Source organism: Cyanistes caeruleus, chromosome 5 (assembly GCF_971803275.1).
Source record: "Cyanistes caeruleus chromosome 5, bCyaCae1.hap1.1, whole genome shotgun sequence".
NCBI lineage: Eukaryota > Metazoa > Chordata > Aves > Passeriformes > Paridae > Cyanistes > Cyanistes caeruleus.
The window spans coordinates 16711982-16732912 of NC_141705.1; the positions used below are offsets into that span (position 1 = coordinate 16711982).

A 20931-nucleotide genomic window follows, 5' to 3' on the forward strand; every position below is an offset into this window, starting at 1 on the left:
CAAGAGCTGTTATAAATCGCATGGAACTGAATTCACAAGCAAGGAAAAAAATGAGTTAAAATGTTAAGATGGACGTAGTATTTTCCTAGGATTGCGGAAGATCCACTGACAATAAACAACATGTTGGGAAAATTTATTAGGAACATTGCGTGTGTATTAAGAATACAATTTTTTATTTATTTTTTTTTAATGGAAGATGTTTTCTAAAGGAGCAGTGCTAATGTTGCTAATACCTGACGTATTTTAATGTGTGGAATAACACTTGCCCCTTTTATTTTATTTTCGAAAATAACCTATGAGAGATTTACACCAAATCTGCAACCAAAGAACATGCCACTACAATCCTTGTCCTCTTTCCCAGACAAGACCCTCGGTGAGACTCCCAAGACATTTCCAAGTGCAGTCAGCAGCGTTTCAGCCCCCTCCCTCTACAGCTAAAACCCACACGAGTATCACGAAGGACCCCGGTCCTGTTTCCTCCTCCTCTCCCTTCTCCCTCGTGGAGCGCCTGACGCGCAGGCCAGGGCTGCGTGACAAACTCCGCGCAGCAACTCCGCGCTCCGCCGGCGGGGAGAGGGGAGTGGGAGTGGGAGTGCAGAGGGGAGTGGGAGTGGAGAGGGGAGTGGGAGTGGAGACGCGCTCCCCGGCCGGGCTGGGGGAACCTGCCTCCGTCTCCGCGCTCCCCCAACTTTCATTCATCGCCGGCGGCTGCGCGCACCCCCCGCCCCGCGGCGGCCGTGCCGGGCTGGGCCGGGGCCGTGCCGGGCTGGGCCGGGGCCGGGCCGGGGCCGTGCCGGGCTGGGCCGGGGCCGTGCCGGGGCCGTGCCGGGCTGGGCCGGGGCCGGGCCGGGGCCGTGCCTGGGCCGTGCCGGGCGGGCCGGGCGGGCCGGGGCGGGCGGCGGCGCAGCCAGTGAGCGGGCGCGGGGCGCTGCGGGCGGGGCCGGGGGGGCGCGGCCAGGCCGGCCCTATATAGGGCGGTGCGTGGGGTGCTCCCGGCTCCGTGGGAGCGGGCGAGGGGCGCCGCACCGGGCAGGGAGGGGGGCGGCGGGCGGCCGCGTGGGGAGCTCTCGGCGAGGTGCCGGAGGCTCGTTCGGCCGCGGGCCGCGTTCGGGCAGCACTTTCGGCGGTCGGCGGCAGGCACCTTGCGGCGGCGAGGAGAGCCGGCCGGCCTGCGAGCGGCGGTGCTATCCCATTGTTCAGGCGGAAAGACTCGGGGTGCGAGGGAAGGAGCCCAGCGTATCGCCTCCATTCTCCCGCTCCCCACCGCCCCCTCCGCCTTTTCCCTCCGTGCCGGAGGAGCGCCGCCGCCAGGGAGCCGAGGGCCGGGCTGTTCGGCACCAGCACCGACAGCTCAGGTGCACCGGCGGGATCGGGGAAAGAGGCGCCAACCCTTCCCGAGGCGCTGTGCCTCGGGGGGCTCAGGGAGAGGAGGAAAGTTGCTCCCTTTTCTGCAGTAAGCCCAGGAGCTGCTGAACTGGCCTCACCTGGAAGGACTGAGCAGTTTCCACCTCTTTCATCAGGTGCCTTTGCCGCAGCAAAGCCACGGTATCCGGGAGACCACGGGGAGCAGAATAACACCCCTCCCCTCCCGCTCTCGCCGCACTTCGCTTGTCGTCTGCTCTGTCTCGCCGTGCTCCCGGGATCACAGGAGGATCTATAACTGTGATCTGTCACCGAGAAGAAGGTCGTGGATGAACTCCCTTCCCGCAGAGCAGCGAATCACTTCTCGACTGCTTATTATTATCGTGTTCTAGGACCAGCCCTTTCCTGCTAAACTTGGCTTGGGAGCGTACAGCAGGAGGGGGCGCGGGGGGTGGAGAGCCAAGCCCAACAGCATCTTGTGTGTTTGACTTTTTTTTTTCCCCTCCCTCCTCCTTCCGTGAGACAGTTTGATGAATGCCTGCGAGAGGGGTATGATTTGCTGAGGCGCCTCTGGCAGGGCGGTGTGTGCGCGGTGTCAGCCCCGCCGCCGCCCCCCGTGGGGCTGTGAGCGGCCCGCGGCGGGGGACGCGCGTGGGAGCGGCTGCAGCGCGGCGCGGCCGCCGCAAAGGAAGCGCTGCTGGGGCGGACGGGGCTCCGCGGCCTCTCGCCGGGGGCTCAGCGGGGAGTCACGGCTTTGAAAGGGACGAAGAAGAAGATAAGTAGCTCGCCCAACTCCGCCGCACCCTGAGCCCCTGGGTTTGCTTCGCCATCGCAGGGAGCGTGTGAAGACGAGACCCGAGTGCCGCCTCTCCCGGCCACCGACGGGCTAGCGAGGGACGGCCCGGGCGCGGCCCCGTGCCTAGCGAAGTTGCCTTCAGCCGCGGACCGGTGCCCCCGCCTCACTTTGCCGGGGGTTGTTTTCTTGACTTGGCTTTGGATAGAAAAGACTTCGCGATCTCCGCACCCTGAAAGTTGCCCGAGCGCTCCCCGCGGCGAGGAGGAGGGCGGCGCGCCCCGCGCCTCCCCGGGGCCGAGGCCGGCGGGCCCGGCTGGGCTGCAGCGGGCGGTGATGATGTGCGGCCGGGGGAAGCTCACCCTGTCCCTGGGGCTGCTGCTGGCGATGGCGGGCGCGGTGGCGCCGCAGCCGTGCCCCGCGCAGTGCTCCTGCTCGGGGAGCACCGTGGACTGTCACGGGCTGGCGCTGCGCGGCGTCCCGAGGAACATCCCCCGCAACACCGAGAGGCTGTAAGTAACCCGGCCGGGGCGGCGGCGAGCGCCCCTCGGCCCCCTGCTCCCTTCAGGGCTCCCGCCGGCTGTCGGGCTGAGGTGGCCCCCGGCGCCGGCCTGGTTTGGGGTCCCGACGCCCTTTGGGTGGGGGGTTTCTGTTCCCTTTTCCTACTGCCGGCCGTGCCCGTTTCACAGCGATGCGCGGAGACACGGAAGAGGTGGGCGCTGCTCCCAGCCGCTGCCTTTCATCCCGGGAAGCCGCGGTGAGCGGCGCGGTTCCCGCCTCCGCGGGGAGCGGGGGCGGGCACCACCGCGGTCGGGGGGCGCCCCGGGGCGGCGGCGGAGCGGCCTCGTCCCCCGCCGGCGCCCATTTCCCGTCAAACTTGGCTATTACGGCTCGCCTTCCCCGGGGCAAAGCCGGGCCGCGGCCCCGCCGCGCTCCCGGGCGTGGGCAGGGAGGCCCCGAGGCGCGCAGCGCTCCCTGCGCCGCGGTGGCCGGCGCGGAGGGGCGGGCGGGGGCGCGCTGCCGGTGCTGCCCCGGTGCTGCCCCGGTGCTGCCCCGGTGCTGCCCCGGTGCTGCCCCGGTGCTGCCCCGGTGCTGCCCCGGTGCTGCCCCGGTGCTGCCCCGGTGCTGCCCCGGTGCTGCCCCGGTGCTGCCCCGGTGCTGCCCCGGCGCTGCCCCGGCGCTGCCCCGGTGCCAGGCGCATCGGCCGGGGCCGAGGGCACGCCGGGCTGCGATAGCCGCACTCGCGGGGCGCTAAGTCGTGCCGCAACGGTGATCCCTCCCTTCACCCGCGGCTGGGCTGTTTTCTAGATGTGGCCGGTTATTTATCATGTCAGGCTGCCTTTCAGAGGGGTCCTAAGAGTGGAAGTGGTGTGCCCATTATTTCTTACCCTCTGATAAGTCATTTAAATGTTGGCATGTGAACGCGCGTCTGGAGTGGTGAATTTCACTCAGGAAGAGTATCAGGGACACATTCCTCCTGAGACTCGTGTGGTTTCTTTACAGTGGTGTTTTGGCCATATGTGGTATAAAGCACTAAAAGAAAAAAATTCTACTTTTTTTTTTTTTAGCTAGTTACGTTGGGAATGAGCTGTAATTGTTAGAATAGCTTCCATATAATACCACTTCCTAAAGATTTATCTCATGGGCTGCCAAGTCTGGTTTTATTTGTAGTGATTGGAATTGAAGGACGTTTATATCTTAAACCCAAAAAGTTATGAAAAGGAGGCATATACTCCAGAAGAAAAAGTAGTATGGAAGTACGATCAGAAATGCTAGGGCCTAAATACAGGTTTCTGTTGCTTCTGAACTTGCTTTGCATTCTGCAGTCAGTGTAGTTTCCTGTGCAGCAAGTGGAGAGGTTAATTTTGGTAAAACCTTATTTCCCATCTCTTACTCCAGCAGTGTTAATGTTTGTTTGAAACCTAAGATTTGTTATAGGTAGTTAAGCCCTATGCCACCTTTTTAGCCATACTGGGAAATCTGAAAATTGCTTGAAATGGTGCAAATTGTCTTTTTTTCAGTCACTTAGTTTTTGTAAATGTCAAATAAAGGTTGTAGTGTATATATAGATATTGCTATATGTACAAAGTTTTGTTGTTTTCTAAATGCAGCTATAACCCCATTAATAGAGCCTTGGATTCTTCTATTGCTAAATGTTGTTGCTAAAGATGAGCATGAACTTTGTAATGGAAGGCAGAACTGACTTTCCAAGACTCTCTTGCTACAAAGTTTCAAACTACTGTTTTCGAGGTAAATTTTATTTCAACTGCTTGGAGATCAGGAACTCACATGGTGTTAATTGTAAGAACAGTTTGTTGCATTCATATATCTCTAAACTTCTAAAAATGCTGTGCCCATGAAAACAAAACAATTTAAAAATAGCTTTTGAATGTTTTAATTTTGCTGCTTACAAATTATTCTTCTTAGGGATCTTAATGGAAATAACATCACAAGAATCACGAAGACTGACTTTGCTGGTCTAAGGCACCTTCGAGTCCTGTAAGTTTTCTCTTTCTCAAATTGATAACTTTTAGGACTGCTGCTACAGGTTGTAGTTACATTTCAGTTCATTAGCTGGATGGGCTGTGACTTTTTAACTACTTTACTACTGTATCTGGACCTAAAACTGCTCTGCCATGAGTTATACACTGTTATGCACAAGTTAGCAATTCCCTTAAATAAAATTTGTTTAAATTTTTTAATCTTCCCTTAAGATTATAAGAACTTGGGGACTTAGTGTAGCACATAGCTTACAAATAAGAGTTGCCAAAATTGGTTGAATAACCATTGGAGTTACTTCAGTTTAAGGCTGTGAAATTTATAGTTCACACTGAAAATGGGTACTCTCAACCAGAACTATAGAAGAGTTAATTAAGAAAAAAGTTATTCCTTTACTGAATATAAAAGCAAGTCTCAGGTGATTATTATTGCTCTTCTGTAGTTTCTGGACAAAAAGGAACACTTTACCAGTGAAATTGAGGAAGGAATTGTTTGGTTGGTTTATTTGGGTGGGTTTTCTGTTTATTTGCTTAAAAAAACTCAAGCCTTCAAGCATTATTGAGGTTTTAAAATTTGGTGCAGTGTGTGGTTTTTGTGTGTGTGTGTGGTTTTTTTGGTTTTTTGTTGCTTTCTGAAGTCAATATCTAGCTACTTATTTGTTAAGGCCAATTTAATTTGAGCAAGTAGTCTTGTAAAATCCTTTTCCTTTTCTCTCTGAAGTAAATATAACATAGAAATTTTTAATTTTGTTACAAAACAGAGATACTCTTATGGTTGCAGTCCCTGTGCAGTCTTTCACTGATGTTTCTCCCAACACCACGATTCAGAGTTTTAGTTTTGTTATTCTCTTGTGAGACTTCTATCACCTTCATACTGTTGGACTGGGGTCTTACAGCTTGCCGAAGGGCAGGGATGTTTGTGCACACAGCGTGTAGGCATGTGCAGCTTTTTAACTTGGGACTCTTTAAGTAAATGAGCAAATGTAATATTGATTCCTGTTTCTTTTACCAAGGGTTATTTTCCTTCTTTTGTGTATGTGAGCCCATGTAAATTGTTGGTGACCGGGATACAGAAGGTTAAAGTGGATGTCACTCTAGAATAACTTTTGGATTGTTTTAAAGAATATGTGGCTGCCTTTAAATGACCATTGTTAATGCAACAAGTTATGTCAGCAGTACTAAAACTTACATATAAAATTTTTCTATATTTCAGTCAGCTCATGGAGAACAAGATTAGTACTATTGAGAGAGGAGCATTCCAGGATTTAAAAGAACTGGAGAGGCTGTAAGTATCTTTAATTCTAAAAGTATCAGCTTTTGGGGGGTCAAATTAGTTGTGTGTCAAGGTACTCAAGTTTCGGGGTTTTTTAATACTTTTTTTTTGTTTTTAATTTGGGACTTCTGGCCTTACTGAGACACAAGAGAAGTAAGAAATTCTCAAGCAGTATTTAAGGGACTCGGCTGGGGGTGAGAGCATTCAAGAGCAGTCTGGATTCAAAGTGCAAACTGCAATTGTCCTGTAGGAAATAGTTTGAATACTATCAAATATTTTCACTTTGATCTTGAATACACAGGGACTTTTGAGAACTCAAATGTACCGAAAGAAGCCTGTTCTCTGACCTGTAGTTTTAGATGTTTTATACAATGTCTTATTGGAAGTAACTACTGGCAATAGAGTGTTTTCTTGTTACATAGCAGTGATTCAGTTCTACTCCAGTTCTTATATGGTGAAAGCTTTTACAAAGGCTTAGAAAAAATATGAACTGTAAGTTTTCAAAAATAATTTGAATTTGTATTTTATAAAAAAATGAGTACTGTGGGAAGAGAAGATGGGGCAGTGATGAGAGGACCTTATCTGGTTAAGTCGAAGTACGAATGCCTGCTTGGTTGAAGTAAGACCTAGAAAATGAGTAATTCCCAGACTTGTTTTCAGTATGTGCCTTCTTATTTTGTTACACTTAAAATGAAAATATTTTTTAAATATATTGTGCAGCTTGGGACATCTGACTCATTAAAAACAGGATGCTGATTGTTGGATATAGTGTGGAGCCTGGAAAGTATAATATATATATATATTCCTGTTGAACTTGACTCATGTCTTCATTATTAGGCATCATAGTTGCATTTTCATTATATCACCTTTTCTTTCAGCATAGCTCTGAGGTCTTTAGTGTTTTATTTGCTGCTTCTTTAACTTTATAAAAGTATTTCTGCTTTACTCCATTGAAAACCAGCACTGGCCTGAACGTAGTTTGTCTTATTATAGTTGCTTTGTATCCACAGCTGCTGGCTGTGAGTTTAAAACAAAAACCTCCACAAACCATTATGGTTTGGTTGGTCATTTAGACAAAGCTGTTCAAGAGACTTAGTAGCCACCAGTGTAATTTTGATATTTCTAATTCTAAATTTGATATTTCTATAATAGTTGAGATAATTACCACATTTTTTCAAATAAACCAAAGTAACTTTTTGACCTAAAAAAATAAGTGTTGTTATATAGTGCAACTTTTTAAAAATAAATTTTAATGAGATCGATTGCTCTTTGGAAAAAAACTGGCTGTGCATTTCTAAGGCATATTAAAACACTTAATTCAGTGCTTTTTCACAATGTGTTTTCAACTTTGTACAAAGTATAGAGATTTAAAACAGCTTTTCCTGCTGAGGGATATATTGGAATAATATATACACATTCCTAAATTTGGTTTATGGTGTCTAGATAAAAAAAATAAACAGCAGTGTAGTTCATATTGCAAAAGTAAATACACATTTATGAAAGATGAAAAAAACATTAAAAGAGGCACACTTTCACTGTGAATGTGATTTGACACTGAGATACCAAATCCTAACCAAGTTTTAAAACAGTTTATCGGCAGCCTTATTTCTTAATTATTTCAAAGTAAGCTCCTGCTATGTGATTTATTAACAAATTTCAAAAAAACTTCAACACTCTTACTGTTTTTATTTCTGAAGTACAGAATTGTTTTAGCAGAGAAAAATGAACTTCAGTTGCTAAAACTTGTCTGATATGTTTGTGTTTTGCTGTTACATTGTTTCATTTTTTCTTTGGTTTTCCTTTGATAATTGGAACACAATAGATATTTCCATTTACATAAGATACTAGTTCTAAAGAGAAACTGTAATACTTTCTGGGTTATGTTTGTTCACCCTTCAGCAGGCAAACTAAGCTATCTGAAAATTTAGTAATTTAGGTCTGAGGTTAGGTTGTTTTGTCTTCAGAGTTATATTACATCTGCTCCAATTGTCAGTTTCTTTAATTTGCTGGAATTCAGTTCGTGTTAGGTGTGTGGGTAAGTTGTAATTTGAATATATGTATGTAGGATGTCTTTAAACTACCCCAGCTGTTGTCTAAGAGCAAATATTTCATATTTGTGGGGAAAAGCTGGGAAAATTGTTCTTGTTTACAACTGCCAAGTCCATCTGATGAGGGTGCATTGTTATCTGACAGCCAATTCATCTCCTTGGGATTTTGAAATCCAACATGATTTCTCAGGAAACCTCTGGGTACTTAATTCAAGTATTTTCTTTTATACATTAAATAGCAAGCACTTTAAAGCTGCTTTGGTTTTTTTTCCAATGTGTGAGTGTAGGGTGTCACATTTTCGCTCCAAGTGTAGTGTGCCAAGCTGCTGTCAAAGAATACCTGACACAGAGCTTGTAGTATGTATCAGAGAGTATAAGAGAATGTCATTGCAGCTTAAATGAACTCAATTTGATTTATAATATTGTTTACATGTAATACTGTGAATGTTGAAATATCTTATGCTAGTGTATACAGGTTGAATTTTAAAAGAAATTTCCTTTTGTTCAGTACTCTCTAATGTGAACACAGGCTTTCACAGAAGTTTCTCTTTGGGAAAAAAGAAATGCCCATGTCTCTAAGTGAAGTGCTGGGGGTTTGCTTGTTTGTTTGGGTCATGTTTTTTGTTTGTTTCTTGGGTTTGTTGTTTGTTTTTAACTGGAGTTTCAGTTAAATTTTATTTTTAAACCAGTAACTCTGATTTCCAAGGAACTGTTTGTTTGGTTAATGAGTTACTTGTGAATAGTCATTTATAGGTCTTATAACTCAAAATGCTGGATATCCTCAGCTCCCTTTAATGGAAGGGAAGATCTGAAATGCTTTGTGAAATTAATCTGAGAAGAAACATTTGACCTCTTCAGAAAATGTCTGCTTAAGATTGATTTTTATTAAATCCATAAAAATCTGTCAGGTGGTTCCTTGTATAGCTTAATAAAATAACATCTCTAGCACACTATGTAGATTAGTATGTACACAAAGCTATTTAGACCTAATACACTTCACAATGGGAATTTGTCACACCAGTATAATTGTAGAAATGCAATGGAACCCAAGGCTACTGTAAATACTCTGTAAAAAGTGATTATTACTACAGCAGCCTGAATTAAAGTAAGTTTTCAGTTTGCAATAAATGATTGTGTAGCTATGCCTGCTACTTAAGAAATAAGAGGGAAATACAAGGTGGAAATTAGTAAGTTTTTAGGTTTGTGGAAACTTTAGTAGCTGGAGAAGCTCTGGTGAAGTTGATACTGCTGTAAGCCTTTTAGATGGATACTTCTGTGAGAAGTCTTCAAATAAATGATTACACTGCAGTGTTCACATAGTTCCAAACTCTGACAGTCTTGAAGGCTCTAAAGGGCTGAGCTCTTACAGCTCCAGTTCAAGCCAGTTTTGTACAACTCTGCCTGAACTGGCAAGTCTGCCACAAATGCGGTTTTCTTCACAGACTGGATACTGAACAGAAGTACATGGTTTGTCTTGCTGTGTAGATGCTCTGTCTGCTGAAACAACCCTCTTTGGTTGAAAACTGGGCTGTATGCATTGAAGTTCAGTTGGGACAGCTTGTACCTTTGAGTACATCCTGAAGCAGTGCTAAAAACTCTTGGACTAATTACAGTCTTGACATCTGCAATCATTATAGTATTTAACATCTGGAAGACTTTCTTAAGTAACTAGTAACTTATATGAGCCCAAGTTCTTAAGCGGAGCCTCTAAAAAGTATATGGTTGTTCAGTACAGGGCAAGTCCCATAGAGAAAGGATTGGATGTGGCCTCTTAGGTTTGTGAACCTCTCTTACAGAGACCACAGTCATGTGTCGTGGTTTTCAATATGCTTCATGGCAGGAAGATGAAAAAGGGTCAGGACATGGAGGATTTTCACAACACTTATGGATTTCCAGACCACTGCTTATTATGGGAGACAAAACCTTTTGAAACAATTCCTTATGAGAATGTGAAATTAAACACTTTTCTTCTTTCTTCATAAAGCTGTCATCTTGGGTGTGATATTTATAATAGCTTGACATAGTATCTTAAGAAAGCAAGATCAAGATAAACTGAAAGTTTCCACTTTATGAAAACTGACACTGTTAGACACAGTTTTAAAAATTATTTTTAGTAAGTGTAGGCCATTGTTATCCCCAGGTTCACCTCATTCTCTCATGGGGCAAATACTGCTCAAAATATGCCAGTGTTTTTACAAGTCATTCTCATCTGAAGGGAAGTATAAAATTTTGTTGATGACAGCTGCCATAGAATGTTGAACCAGTTCTGTAAGAAGCTAGTTACATCTAAAATTTCTTTATAGTTCCGTGTTCTCCAGAAATAGAGGATTGTCAGGTTTTTGAGGGCTAAATATACTCTTGTTTTCAGAGAAGAACAGTTATCTTTTCATTTATAAAAAAATAAAATTGTCTGATAGGAAAACTTTTCATCAGAATTTTTCCTAATATGTTTTTTTTAAGCCTGAAAGTTTGGATTCCAGCTCTTACTATGCTAGGGCTATGATATGGAACAAGTGTCAGAACAGGAAGAGTTTACAGCAATAGTTTCAAAGCTGCTCACTTTTTTTTTTCTTCCTGTATTTATGAATAATCCATTGAGGGAGAAGTATGTCCCTAAAATGCTAATTTAGAGGCTGATTCTGCAGACATTTACCATGTGAATAACTTGGTTTGCATGAGTAGTCTCACTGATTACTCCTGTGAGAAAGGTTACTCGTGTGGCATGAAGTGCTTCCAGGCCAAGCAACTATATTTTTGATATTTGAATTAACATATTTTATTTTTAAAATATCCATTTATTTTGTTAACAGTTCAAAAGTGTTACCTGTGTAGACTTAAAAAAGCCAGACTGTGAAAAAAACCAAACAAAACAAACCAACCCAAAACTCCACAAACAAAGGAGAAATAAACCACCAATCCCCCCACCAAACTTATTTCTGCTGGAAACGAGTAGATGAACTGTTACTCTCAAAGGAGTAACTTCATCTTCTGAGTTGGTGTCTGTGCTAAATACCCCCCATACCTCCTCAATAGACAGCCCCCCTGAGCTACATGATGTAAGCTGAAATCATCAGTTCAAGAGAAGAGTGCTTTAAGGGTTGAACATCAATTTGGTACATGAAGTAGCTTTTAAACTGAAAGCTATCTGTTATATTTTTGTTTCTTACCATGTATTACTGATGTAGGAAATAGTTCAAGAATTAAATGTTTTGTTACAGTTCATTGGTTTTTCTAAATTTTTGCAACATTGTTCTAAAATGACAAACTGAAGAATTGTACCTACTTGGTATTTATTTGGGCTCCATCTCCACAAATACATTAAAACAATTTATTCAAAGTTAACATGAAGAGAGCACTTACTTAGGTGTATACTTACAAGTGTTTGAGTAGTACTGAAAAGTCAGTATTGTTTTGTACATGCTGTGGATGAACAATTCAAAACTTACAGATGTGCCGTAGCAAAGAAGGGAAAGTATTTTTCAGCTGCTTAGTTTCAAGTAAAAGTTCTTTTTACTTAGTAAACAAACTGTAGTAGTAGGTGGATTTCTTTACAGGATACAAATCAGTATGTGAAATTACCCTGTACAGCTTCAGATGCAGCAAGGGCTTAATTATAACCTCAATAAAGCAGATCATCTTGTCAAAAATACTAAATGAGCTTCAGTAAAATAAAGTAGGGTTCAGCTGTATTTTATGTATTACAGGGTTAGAGCTATCTGTTTGAGCTCTTAGTCAGATAAACATGGTAAACTATTACACTGCATTAGTAGGTTCTGAAATGATAAAATCAAACTGACTTAGGAGTTACCATGATCTCTGAATGTGTGGGGTTCTATAGATCATCTCAGCTTACAAAGTCATTCATTGCAGGGTAGGCTAAGAAATAAAATGTTCCATCAAGGGTAGAAACAAATGCAGTTTGTCTTGGGCATAACTGCCCAGCAGGCCTGGGCATTAATCAAGGGCATTAACAGCTGCTTCAAAAAAAATAGACTAGATAAACATGTACCGTTGTTTCTGTCTAGTCTAGAAAAGGGCTATATTATGTGTGTGCTCTTTCTTAGGGTGCAGACTCAGTGAATCACTGATGGGGGAAAAAACATGCTGTCCAGAGATTAAAAGAAGCCTATGCTTACTTTATGTATTGATGTGTAGCATGAGATTGCAGTTTTACTCCAAATTGACTTACCTGTCGATAAAATGGAAGTTCCAAGTAGGAAAATACTTTTAAAAGAGGAATGACAATATTTTCTGTGATTCTTTAAATGGGAGCTGCATCAATAAAATAACCCTAGAATAGAAGGTTTGGGCTGAACTTTTTCTTTCTGAGTTTTGAATCTGATAGTAAATAGTCATTTCAGTTACAGAAGAGAAGTGTTAGAAACCTCAGATTTTTCTGCTGTGAAGCTATATGATCAAAATTTAGGAGCAGGTACTTCTGGAAAAGATGTTAAATGTCATCTGTTCTTATGTTGCGGTGTTGGTTTTTTAGCTGAAGCAAAATGACTTCCCCCCCCCCCCCCCCCCCAATTTATAGATACTTGGGTGTAAAGGCTAATGTGGAGTTTTAGGATCCCTGACAAAAATTGTGTTAGCAGTGGAACTGCTATTCCAGGAATCATATATATTACTATCAGCCCAAAAAGTACAGCTAATAAATGAACAATATTTCATCTTGTGCTTGAATATAAATTGTGTCAATGAAATAAATCAGTTTTTTAGGGGTAAGACCTTGTGTTGAATAGTACAGAAGTTGTACTGAGCTCTTAGATTGAGTTCTTAGTTCTTTAGCTGAAAGTTAGTCTCTAGTTTCTTTTCTTAGTGAATGCTGATCTTCATTGTGGCGTGCAAGTTTATTACTAAGTCTGAGAACTGATTTTTTTCGTTTGAGGTACATTCTGAGCAGTTCTGACTGCTGCTGCTGGGGAAGTCCAGGTTTGACTGCCTAAAACCCGTGGGTTATTCATGTGCTTGTTTTTTAAGGCTGCTTACGCTTGTCTTCCCTCTTTCTCTGTGTGGCTTCAGTCTGAATAAGTGAGCATTTGAGAGCTGATACCTTCACACAGGTGTGTCATAGGATGTGGATGTGCCAGGTGTGGCATAGAATGACGAGCTCAGGTAGAGAGTACTTGGTTTTGAACAGCCCTGAAGGGGGCGAACAGTTAGTCCTTGTTAATCACGGATGTGAAAAATCCTCCTTTTAGCTAGCCTCACATAGGGCAGTGCACCACACATTCCTCCTCTCAGAACGTGGAGGAGACCACGAGGCCTGCAGTGTTAATCACTTACCAGCAGAATGTGGGACTATGTTGCATGAATTATACTGACCATGTGTATTTATGTGGTTCAAGAAAAAGAATTAAAAAGTTCTTCTGTAGTTACCCTGTATTAGCAGGCTATTGTGATGGCAACATCAAATGTCTTTTTTAAAAATGTCTGTTGAATCAGAGGTAGACAAAGGCTGATTTTGAATACAATATTTAAAAGGATGCAGCGTTCTAATGGATTTTTTAAAAATCAAATTACAGCTACATTTTGATTGCAGAACATTACAAAATATTTGATAAAACTCTAATTCCAAAGTCCTTCTAAAAGTTTTGTCAATGCCCACTATTTATTTTTATTATATTTTATTCATCTGAGTGTCTTTTCTCATGGGATTCCTTTTATAGGTCTAGAAGTCAAATTGCAGTGAGAAGTCCTGTTTGCTCTTTGCAGACCTTTTTACAAATTCCAGGGCAGGAAGGCTGTTTATTTTTCCCACATCTGTTTTGTGCTCATCCTTTGTGGCATTGTTTGCTGGATGCTCTTCTTTCTTGCTTCCTCTGAAATGGGTAATTTGCACTGTTGCAAAATGGTGAAACTAAATCTGAATCTGCAGAGCTGTTGTGCCAATGTTTTTGTTTCAAATGGTATTTTGTTTTCAGAAGCTATTTTAAATGGTTTCTGTGGAGCACTGATATTAAACTTAATGCTATACATTTTAGTTTTACTCTGTAAAAATCATATTTATTTCTTGCAGAACCAGTCCACTATTTTTTCTAAATACTGATTTAATATTAGGTGGCCACAGCTGAAAATTGACTTGTCAGTACATTTTAATATAGCATATTTGGAACATTTTCTAAGATGCTCCTTATTTTGACTGTAGAAACCACACTTCTATCTGGTGTTTTACAGATAAACTCCAAAATGTATGAGGGATTTGGCTGTAACTTCAGTGACCTGTACTGCTATATTACCTCATTTACTATGAAGAGCCTGGTTGAAATTTCATCAGAAGAAATGTTTTATTTTCCTATTTTCTTTCATCGTATGTAGTTCATTGTGCCGACTTGTCTTTAATAATAGTCTAGACTGATAATCAAATGCAACATGGCAAAGTCTCCATTTTTTTAAGGTACACCAGGCTTTCTGACTTTAGTTTGGTAGGATGTCTGTTCAGGTGCTCTAGAAAAATACTTAAATGAATATTTAGTTACTGTGGTAACTTCATGCCAGAAAGATAGTTACAAGCCTATCAGGACTATCTGCTGGCCTTTCTTGTCTATCTAATAATTCTGGTCAAACCCTAGCTAAATTCCACCTACTAGATCAGCTTCACATCCTCTCTTGCCTTTTTGTTTTCTTTCTTGGAAGTAATCCCAGGTATTGTCAAAATCATCTGCTATTTGAACCTCTGTTACTCTATGGGGGTTTTATAACTTCTGTTTCCTTCTTCATGGTGTACTTTATAGAATGGAATCCAATGAGTGAGCTTCACAAGATTGTGGAGGCTTGAAGAAGTCTCTGTAGATTGTCTAATCCCTTGCTACAGGTCAGCTCAAGGTCCATCAGGGCAGGTGGCTGAGGGCTGTTTCCAGTTGGGTTTTGAATGTCTCCAGCAGTGCAAAGTCAGCAGCCTCTCTGGGCAACCTGCTCTAGTGTGTGACCACCCTCACAGTCAAACACTTAAGTTGAAATACAGTTCTCCTATACTTTGACTTGTACCCATTGCCTCTTGTCCTTTCACTGTGCACCCCTGAGAAGAGTCTGGCTCGGTTTTCCTTACTTGGGATGGAAACACATCACTTATTTATACACATGAAGTATTCATACACATCGAGATATGAGACTTTTCTTCTTCAGACTAAACAGTCCCAGCTCTCTTGACTTCTTCCAATGTGACAGGTGCTTCAATCTGCCTCCTTAATCACCTTAACAGCTCTTCCCTGGGCTTGGTCCAGGATATCCCTGTCTCTTGTAGTGGGGAGTCCAGCACTGGGCACAGCTCTCCAGATATCTCACCAGTGCTGATTCTAGGGATGCCTTGACCTGCTGGCAACTACCTTATGATTACAGCCCAGGATTCTGTTGGCCTTCTGTTCAAGGGCACATTGATGGGTTCATTTTAATTTCTTATTCACCTGCACCCTAGGCTGTTCTCTGTGGTGCTTCTTCAAACTGGTGGCTCTCCAGTGTGTGCTGGTGCATGGAGTTAATCTTCTCCAAGTTCAGGGCTTTCCATTTCACTTTTGTTGCCCTTCCCAAGTTTCCTTTTCAAACAATTCTCCAGCCTGTCCTTGTTACTCTGACAAGCAAGTGCACACACCTAGTGCATCAGTCATACTTTCCAGTTTTGTGTCATCTGCAAATATGCTGAGGGTGGAATGTGTCCCATTTTCCAGGTTGTGAATGAAGTTTTGAACAGTATTAGTTCCATTACTGGCCTCTATTGCTTGTGACTGTTCTCCAAAAGGACTTTGTGCCCCTGACTGCAGCTCTTTGAACTTGGCACTTCAGGCAATTTTCGGTCCACCTCACAATCTGCTTTTGTAGTCTGTACTCTATCAGTTTGTCTGTGAGGACAGTCATTATGAATGGCAGTGTCAGAAGCTGTACTGAAGTCAAGATAAACATCTACTACCAAGTTCCTTATTTGTTGTAGGAGGCTACCAGGCTGGTCAGGCATCATTTTCCTAGTGTTAAATCCATGCTGACCACTCCCAGTCATCATCTTGTCCTTACTGTATCTAGAATAGAAACAGCTTCTATTTTGCCATGTTGCCTTCCCAGACATTGAGATGAGGCTTCCTAGCTTGCAGTTTCCTGGCTTTTACAGTGTTTTTAATGATTCTTCGTGCTGTAGGCAGAATTAATAGGTATAATGACCAAATTTTTATTGAAATATCCTTTCTGTTGAAACAGTAAGGAATACAGAAAACAACATCCTTGGTTTCTGTCTTTTCTTCCTAGTGAAAAAAATGCTTTAAAAAGGCAAAGTGAGTATAGGCTCTTGACAGCACAAAATACTGTTCTGCATAATGTAGGGAGAATTGATTGGGCTAGGAGAGGAGTGTGGTTATTTTGGACTTGACATCAAACTCATGGGAGAAAAAAATAAAAGACAGAAAATATGTTTGGTTTCAGGTACTGTACAGTAGTTCAGTGTAGTACTATAGTTGAGAAGTACCTTTCACTACTTCCTACACAAGTAAGAAACTGAGTTTGCAGTATTGTCCTGCCACTGTTCAGAATTATTTTTTCTTACTGCAACAGATATCTAATTTATATTTGAAATTAAATGGGGAATAACTTACAAGTCTTTTTTTAGCTAGTCATTATTTAGCCTGGGAAATGGAGTCCTGCTTTTAAGTCATTCTTGACCTGGGTAAAACCTTCTTGGCCATCCAAATGCTGTAAGAACAACCTTGAACTTCTCAGATTCCAGTTTTTACTCATGTGGTTGGTAAATTTGATATCGTTAGGCTTAATGAGATTATGAGTAGTTTGACTAGAGAAATTCTCTTTGCAGAGAGTTCTTAATGGAAAAACTGGCACAATCTTTTGCTTAGCTCTTAGTTCTTGGGTTTTCCTCTCACTTGATGACATGCAAGTCACATTTACAGACAGCAGTTGCCAGATGTGTTGAAGTTCAGCAGATTGTGGCTTTGGACATGGATGCAAAAGTATTTTCTGCCTCTGGCAGATATAACACAATGTTTTTTGTAGAAAAGTAGTGATTTTCCTTCATTTCAGTTGTAAGTCTAAGTTAAGCTCTCTGTAATTTCTCTGTTGAGGCAATAGGAATCACTGTTTCTGATGTCTGTTATTCTGATCCTATACATTAGCGTTAGATTTTTTAGGACATTGTACTTAAACCAGCCCATGGAGATGATTTGGGTGCTGTGCACTAGTGTTCTGTTTTCAGGTACTTGGATAATTTTGTAGGTGGCTTCTGTATTTCCTGAGCTCATAAAGCCTGAACTGATGTTAGACCTTCCCAGCAGATGCATATCCCTCTAACATCTTGGAACTACTCTAAGGAGCCTTGCGGGCTCAGTTGTGAGTAGGAAGTGCTCCTGTGTGAACACGCAGAGGTTTAATTACTGACATGTTCTTCCATTTTAAATTGAAATGTAATGTAAACAGGCTTTTATGCTTTTAAAGTTTATATATATTTTGCAAATGAGCTTCACTGAGCTGTTACATGCTATTTTTGAATGCGTGTAATAGTTATTTCCTCTGCTGACAAACAGAAGGTGTGGATATGTTCATTTTGAAGAATACAATTTCCAGGCTGTATGGTGCTGTGTGCTACTATGTGCAGTTAGTGTATTTACTTCTCTTGGCTAACTTTGAAGGAGGAATGAAAAATAATGAATGATACTGTCAATGTAGTGTGAGTTGGAAGCAATCAATCCTTTTTCCTGAAGCAGTGGTGGTAGAATAAAATGCATCTGTGCCTGCATTTAGAGTTTTGGAAGGCTCTCATTCTCTATGCATCCAATGGAATAGACTGTTTCTAATTAAAGAGCACAGCTGATTTATAACTTACTTGAAACAGCTTTTAACTTCAATAAGCTTTCAGGTTATTTTTGAGGGCTTCTTTTGTCCTACAGAATCTACAGGTAGAATTGCATCTGCTTGAACTAAAACCCATTGGAAAATTACTTAGGTGGGACACAATAGCAGCCTTCCACTACTTGTGAGGAGGTTATGAAAAACCTCAAGCCGGGCTTGTTGCTCTGGTAAGCCAACAAGCATAAATCAAATTGGGAAGCGTAACTGCACATAAGGGCAAAACTTCTTCACTGCAAGGACAGTCAAGCACTGAAGCAACTCATTTTTCCAGAGAGGCTCTACAGTCTCCTACACCTTCTCTGGTTGTATGTAGTTGATATAGTGGGATCAGAAACAAGTTACAATGAAGGCCGTAGCAAGTCTGAAACAAATGGGTGTGAATTATAGCAATTGCAGATGATTACATTGTCCCCAGGGCAATCAAGATTTATTTTTTTTTCTCCTTTCCTCCTCCATGCTTGATTGCTACTGGATCATAGTTATTGTGGTGTGAAAACTTGAGAGAGACATCAGGATGGACTTGTGGTATGGCCAGACATCAATGGGTTGGGATATGTTTCTACTGGGAATGTAATGTGCTCTCCCTGCACTGTACCTCTGTCTGCTGTCATCTACATATACTCTGGCTGCATGCAGAAGACAAATAAAATTCAGATGTATACTAATTTCAACTCAAATAGCCTGTTGTTCAGAACCACTAGCTTAAATCAAGCCACTTTTTTTTGCTTGCCTTAATTTTGTCTGGTTCAAAGAGTTACTTATTCTTTGTGTCTTACTTTTTGTCTGCCTGTTGGTATTGAGCTTCCTTTAATGAGTATTTTCACAGTCTCGTTTGTCAAAGGTATTTTTAATTTGTTTTTAATTCCTTTTGAATATTTCAACCATCATTTTACTTTGAAGGTGCTTTAATGTGTCTAGAAGACTGAGCTCTGGGAGTTTTAAACTCTGAAGTATTTGAAATACTTTGTATACTTTAGGTAGGTGGACTTTGCTTGAATTCATTGTGAAGAGCTCAAAAACTTACCTAAGTTTGCCTAATCTCTTTCTAAAGATGCATTCAGCAACAGAAGAAAAAATTACGTATATTTAAATTGTAACTTGAAATATATTATATTGGTGCCTCATCTGTTTATTTCTGGACACTACCAAAGGACTTTACAGTCCAAGTTATTGCAAAGTTAAAATAGATTTTCCAGTACATTTTCTGTTGCTTACACCACTAATGCTTCATCTGCTCTGAGCTCTCTGCTTGAGAAACACAAATACTTGTTGCTCAGTTGGAAAACTGAATAGTCACAGTATGTAATATCTCATCACTGTTTCTTCAGTGCTTCACTTTGAGCTTCATGTCAGTTCTGGTTCAGTTGGTGAAACTGAAAATTCTCGCATTGCCCCAGGGAAATCATGGTAACTGTGCTAAGTGTCTGCCACCACACATTGGAAGGAGGTGTAGTGGAATGTTTATGGTTGTTTTTACTCAAAGTAGCTGTAGCTCTTTAAAACCTGCAGTCTTGGATTCCATGATCCACTGTGCTTACCTTGTGTTTCCATTTAAGAGAAAAAGGGGATCATATCTTTTTCACTCACTCTGATTCCAGACAAAATTAAGCATCAGGTCACCTGGAAAAGTGTAAATTTTGGGGAACCATATAAAATAGTGAGCCATTTTAAAATAGTAATGTATTTTCTGGACTCATTGTGTGGCTTTTTCCAAACATTACAAACTCTTCATGGTGATTGTTGAATGGGAAACTGTTGTGTACTGTGATACTAGGCTGTTGTTTCAGATTTGTTCTGCACAGTTTTTTCCCATTCACTTATGTTTTCATATAGTTTTGTAGAGAACTACCTACTGTAGTCTTGAAAAATACATTTCAGTGAAGTCTAGTTCATAAAATCTCCATATAGATAACTCAAGTAAATTGACTCCTTCAAAAGCATTTGCTATAACTTGTAATATGTAAAGATAGCTGAAGTATCTTCTTGAAGTATAGTAAAAGACATATTTCCCACTATGTCCTTCATAAAAATTACTAATGTTTAATCTTCTTGGTCACAGGCAATAAGGAATACTCAATTTTTTTGGTAAAGAGAGCTTAGTACTAAAAGAATATTCAGTGAGTGGGATAAAGCTATTCAAAATAAAAGATACAAAATGCAGGATTCATAAGGGATTTCACTTGTGTATTCCCTCAATCTGTGTAGTGCTCAAAGAACAAATATTTTAGTCTTGTGAAAGGCAAAGTAAATTCGTGTGTTGAAACACTAATTTGAAGTTCCAAGCTCACAGGGTAGAAACTGTTGAGGCATGAGAGTAGAGCTATTTATTGCTAGTTTAATTAATGCAACTAGATTTATTGTCCATGACTTAGATTTGAAAGTGCTGTGGAGTGGCAGATGCATCAGTATGTTAAAGGTATACTCAGCTGTGTGAGGTATATGATCTGCAGTAATAACAGAAGCTCCTGATGGAAGATGTTAACTCTTTGTATAAGATGTTAAATAGCAGAGTGAGTATTTTACCTGTGAAGTATCCTTCGGAGTGTTCCTGTGTGTCCTTTAAGGTTGTTGCTGCACTGACTGAAAGGCAGCCTGCCTGATGAACTTGATCATTAATTAATATTATGTCATTGTACTAGAGAGGTTTTTATGTAATATTATGCAAAAAAAACAGATACTGAGAAATTTCTACTACAGAAACTTCTACAAAAATACAGATACTGATTAATTTCACCGCCCTTTTGGTAACAGTTCATTTTTGTCTAGTATCTAAACTTACTAGTTATTAAGAAGTACCAACAGAGATTTTTATCCTGAAAAGCTGATTAGAAGACTGACTTTTTAGTCTTTGCTCTGCATGCTTTTCCATGTAATTCTGGATCTGTAATCATGGACTTAGAGGCTTATGTTTCTATTTAGCTAAGAGAAGCAGTGAAAGAATTTTTCTTCTGTTTTTTACTTAGTCATTTGTTCATTTCTTTAATTTTCAAAATCTTGTTGGATTGTAAATATAACTTAGTTTAAAACAATTGTCATCTACTTCAGTTTTGTGATCTTGGCATGTACCTTTATACATAAATTGACTAAAGGTCAGAAAATGTCTATTTTTAAATT

At 41.6% G+C, this 20931-nt stretch overlaps 1 protein-coding gene across 13 annotated transcripts in view; it reads left to right on the top strand.

The window, feature by feature from the left end:
• Positions 1–1973: 1973 nt before the first annotated feature.
• The window catches only part of SLIT2 (slit guidance ligand 2), a 260073-nt gene continuing 241115 nt past the window's right edge, over positions 1974–20931 (top strand). For 4 of the 13 annotated variants that reach the window (XM_086888861.1, XM_086888863.1, XM_086888865.1 and 1 more), the window contains exons 1-3: positions 2411–2667; positions 4583–4654; positions 5867–5938. In XM_086888861.1, coding sequence (XP_086744987.1) covers positions 2492–2667; positions 4583–4654; positions 5867–5938 — 320 coding nt within the window. In that variant the 5' untranslated portion in view covers positions 2411–2491. Of the gene's footprint in view, positions 2668–4582; positions 4655–5866; positions 5939–20931 lie in introns of all 13 variants that reach the window. The other 9 variants (XM_086888864.1, XM_086888868.1, XM_086888867.1 and 6 more) reach the window with 7 other exon arrangements.